The sequence below is a fragment of the Lolium rigidum genome, chromosome 6 (assembly GCF_022539505.1).
Source record: "Lolium rigidum isolate FL_2022 chromosome 6, APGP_CSIRO_Lrig_0.1, whole genome shotgun sequence".
NCBI lineage: Eukaryota > Viridiplantae > Streptophyta > Magnoliopsida > Poales > Poaceae > Lolium > Lolium rigidum.
The window spans coordinates 273,316,799-273,320,934 of record NC_061513.1 but is presented as its reverse complement, the minus strand read 5'-3'; the positions used below and the strand labels follow the sequence as shown (position 1 = coordinate 273,320,934).

Below are 4,136 nucleotides of genomic sequence, written 5' to 3'. Positions count from 1 at the left end.
GCAACAGAATAGTAAATAAACGGAGTTTCAGTGTTTGGAAACAAGGCCTAGGGATCATACTTTCACTAGTGGACACTCTCAACATTGCAATCATAACGGAATATAAATAAGCACTTCACTATGCTATTCGAATTACTCTCGGCAAGATAACGAACACTAATTCATCATGTAGGCAAACCTTAAAGATGTATTCCCAAGTACTAATAAACACCCCACGCTGTCACTTTGAGCATTCATAGGAGGTACTAACACACCACAATTTCATAGAGACATCCAACTCAAATCATAACTCAGTGAATAAGTATTATGTGAAATATAGCCTCAGATACCCACACGGTGCACACACTGTCACCTTTACACACGTGGGACAAGGAGTCTCCGGAGATCACATAAGTAAAATCCACTTGAATAGCATAACGACATCTAGATTACAAAGCTCATCATATGGATCTCAATCATGTAAGGCAGCTCATGAGATCATTGTATTGAAGTACATAGGAGAGAGAGATGAACCACATAGCTACCGGTACAACCCTTAGCCTCGATGGAGAACTACTCCCTCCTCATGGGAGACAAGCAGCGGTGATGAAGATGGCGGTGGTGTCGATGGAGATGCCTTCCGGGGGCACTTCCCCGTCCCGGCGGCGTGCCGGAACAGAGACTCCTGTCCCCCGGATCTTGGCTTCGCGATGGCGGCGGCTCTGGAAGGTTTCTCGTACCGTGGCTTTTCCGTATCGAAGATTTAGGTCAGGGACCTTTAAATAGGCGAAGAGGCGGAGTCGGAGGGGTTACGGAGCCGCCACACAACAGGGGGGCGCGCCCCCCTGGGCCGCGCCAACCCCATGTGTGGGCCCCCTGTGGCTCTCCTCTGGTCCCTCTCGGGTGTTCTGGAAGCTTCGTGGCATTATAAGATGCTGGGCGTTGATTTCGTCCGATTCCGAGAATATTTCCTTACTAGGATTTCTGAAACCAAAAACAGCAGAAAACAGCAACTGGCCCTTCGGCATCTCGTCAATAGGTTAGTTCCGGAAAAACGCATAATAATGACATATAATGTGTATAAAACATGTGAGTATCATCATAAAAGTAGCATGGAACATAAGAAATTATAGATACGTTTGAGACGTATCAAACGCTACCAGTGGTTGAAGGAGGAGGAGCGGGAGTTCATTAACGACGCTAACCTCGAGCATGCCCTCGAAATCTCGCGTCAGCGAGTAGCCACAGAGGAGGCGGGACGCCTCCTCATGGAGGCGGAGCGACAGAAGCTCTACGAGCTCAATGCGCATCGCCACTATGAGGCGTTCGCCCGCGAGCAAGCGAGGCGCGCCGAGATCGAGGCTTCTCGGCAAAGGTTGGAAGCGCGGGGACAGTGCCGCCGACAAGCTCCTGCGACGCCGGCCGCCATGCTCCACCGCCAGATGCGAGAAGCAAGGGACGAGAAGCGGGCACAGACGCATGCGGCAAAGGCGAAGAACGACGATGAGGCAGGCCCGTCGCGCGCCCCAACCGACGGCCATTAGATTAGGATGAAGTTTAAGTTTAAGTTACTTTTGTATAAATTTCGTATGAATTTCAGTTTTTAAATGTCATTTTCAATTTATATTTTTATTGGGGCTACACTATGGGGGACGCCGGTGTGGGAACAACATCCCCAAATAGAGGATGCAGTGCCGGCGCCCCCATACGGCAGTGCTGGCGCCTATTTGGGGGCCTCCGGTGGAGATGCTCTTATGTTTGGGGAAAGAGTTGCGCTGACGAGTTAGTCTCTTGAGAAGCAAAAGAGATCGAGGTGCAATTTATCCAGGTTTAGGCCCCCGGAGGGTCAAACCTTACTTCATGCTTGTCTGTTCTTGATTATCTATGAAGATGGTTAGAATGTCGCCGTGATGGCTATGGTGTTCTAGATTCTAGATTGGTTGTTTTCTCCCCGACGTCCCCTCCTATCCTTTATATAGGAGGTTAGATGATCAGGTATTGTGACCAGGTCAGTTACAAAGTAGAAGATGAACTCTTTGGTTCCTTGATTTGGGCATGTCTTTGTTCTGCACATTATGAACATGGGCCTTGAACGCCTTGTGAGTTTGTCTTAAGTTTGTTGGTCTTTAGGAGGTCGTCACGTGTGCCTTCAATTACACCCCACAAGGCATGTTAATGGTGGGCCCCCGAAGGGTCGTCGTACCCAAGTCACTGGGTGAAAAGAAGCAAAAGGCGAGACAATAGAGAGGTTTGCTACATGATGGATGGAGGAAGAAGGAGAAAGACGGGGGCATTTTGGTCGTGCATGTGTTCACACAATGTAACTACCCGGTTGAAAATGTCAAAAAAAAAGAAAGACGGGGGCATTCATTCTCCAAGTGAGCAAGCTATTAGTGAGTAACAACATTTTTAACACCTTATCTAGCATTTGCATTTGAACGTTTTCAAATTACAAAAGGAGAATTGTCTTGTAGTGACACAATTGGTGGCGGAGGTAGGAGGTAGCAACCGAATTTCTTCGTGACCCCGGTCAAAAGGAAGAAAGGCTGTGGCAGTGGGCCCAGGTTGCAGAATGCAGATCCTATCACCTGCAAAGCCAACAGCTTTTACATGGCGCTTGCTGCCATTTTGCTTCCCTTCCTTTTCTTCGGCTCTTGTCTTCTTGCTTCCTTCCCCTGGCTCAACTCAGAGAGAGAGAGAGAGAGTGAGAGAAAGAGACGAGGCGAGAAGAAGCGGCGGCCATGGCTGGACAGGTGAGCAAGGAGGAGGCCGGGACCGTCCTCATGCAGGCCATGCTCGCCGCCAAGAACCTCCGGCCCCAGCGCGACCGACTCATGCAGCTCCGGCGCCGCCTGCAGCAGCTGAGCCCCGGCGAAGACGACAAGGCCGCGGTCCAGGAGCTCGCCACCAACCTCTTCAAGGTCTACTACATCGGCATCGAGGCCGGCGCGCGCTCCATCGCCACCTGCCTCGAGCTGGCGGCCGAGAACGGCGCCCGCCTCGCCCTCAACCCCTCCTTCGCCGTCATGCCCGACCAACACCTCTACAGCGCGCTCCTCACGCAGCGGCTCCCCGCGCGCCCCACCACCCAGAAGGAGGCCTTCGCCCGCGTCGAGGCCACATTCTACGCCGTGAAGCTGGCCCAGGAGCACTACCTCCCGCGCTGCATCGAGCACCTCGTCGGCGACCGCCCGCCCCTCGTCACCGACGAGTTCTCGGACGAAGGCAGCGAGGACGAGGACGAGGAAGAGGACGATGCGGTCGCCTCCGTCACCGAGGGCCTCGCCAAGACCGGCCTCTCGGACCCTGCCCCGGCAGCCACCGGCGAGCCCGCTCAGGCGGCGGTCAGCGGCAGCGTGGACCTGGACAAGGCGCGCACCTGCCTCAACCACGCGTGCACCCTCGTCAGCCTCGCCGTCAAGCACATCGACCTCGCCGTCGTCGTCATCTCCAGGTTCGTCAACCCTGAGGAGGTTGCCAGCCTCTCCGACTTCACCGACAAATTCGCCTACATCTCCGAGGTACGTACATTCCTTGCTTCGCTGCCACAGTGCCACTACATCTGTCCATCCATGTGTATCACCCTGCAGTCGGATGAACTGATCTTTGATCTAGTCACTAATCCGATTCATTGTCTTCACTTCACTGCAGGACGGACCCTATCCAGCATCAGACTGAGGGATTCATCTGATCGTGGCGGTGAGGCGATGAAGGGGGTGGGATCCCTTGTATTGTTGATCGAATCCGACCGCTCATTTACATCGCTTTCTAGTTTGCAACGCTATAATTCAGAAGCTAGTTTAATTTCTGGACCTCCATGGTTTTGTTAACTTAGTTCCGAGTAATCCTAATGTAATCGTTACCTGCATTTATCTGTGTGGGCGATCGAATTACCACAGCCCGTCTCAGGATTGTGATATCGGAGATGCTATGTTTTAATCATGTTTTGCAATGTTATTTGGTGCCATTCTGAGGGTAGCCATCGATCATAATGTTTCTCCAGTTTGGTAAAATTGTGTTCTGCAGTGTTCATGTTTTGATCCATCAGACAGCTAGTCACCATGATACTCATGACTGCATGCTACACATTATGTTGAATATGGATCTTGTTTGCTCAGAAACAAACTTATCTCCTGAGCAGCATGACTGCACGAGGG

The 4,136-nt window shown here is 51.9% G+C and overlaps 1 protein-coding gene across 1 annotated transcript; it reads left to right on the top strand.

Annotated features, from left to right (window-relative positions):
• Positions 1–2,720: 2,720 nt before the first annotated feature.
• LOC124666149 lies at positions 2,721–3,657 on the top strand. The gene is made up of 3 exons (XM_047203501.1): positions 2,721–3,179; positions 3,309–3,500; positions 3,631–3,657. Exons 1-3 carry the CDS (start codon positions 2,721–2,723, stop codon positions 3,655–3,657), a joined length of 678 nt encoding a protein of 225 aa, XP_047059457.1.
• Positions 3,658–4,136: the final 479 nt, after the last annotated feature.

Coding starts and splice junctions, on each gene's coding strand:
- LOC124666149 (XM_047203501.1), top strand. CDS start 2,721: ATGGCTGGACAGGTGAGCAAGGAGGAGGCCGGGACCGTCCTCATGCAG. Junction 3,180..3,308: donor TCGGCGACCGCCCGCCCCTC/GTCACCGACGAG, acceptor GCCACCGGCGAG/CCCGCTCAGGCGGCGGTCAG. Junction 3,501..3,630: donor AATTCGCCTACATCTCCGAG/GTACGTACATTC, acceptor ACTTCACTGCAG/GACGGACCCTATCCAGCATC.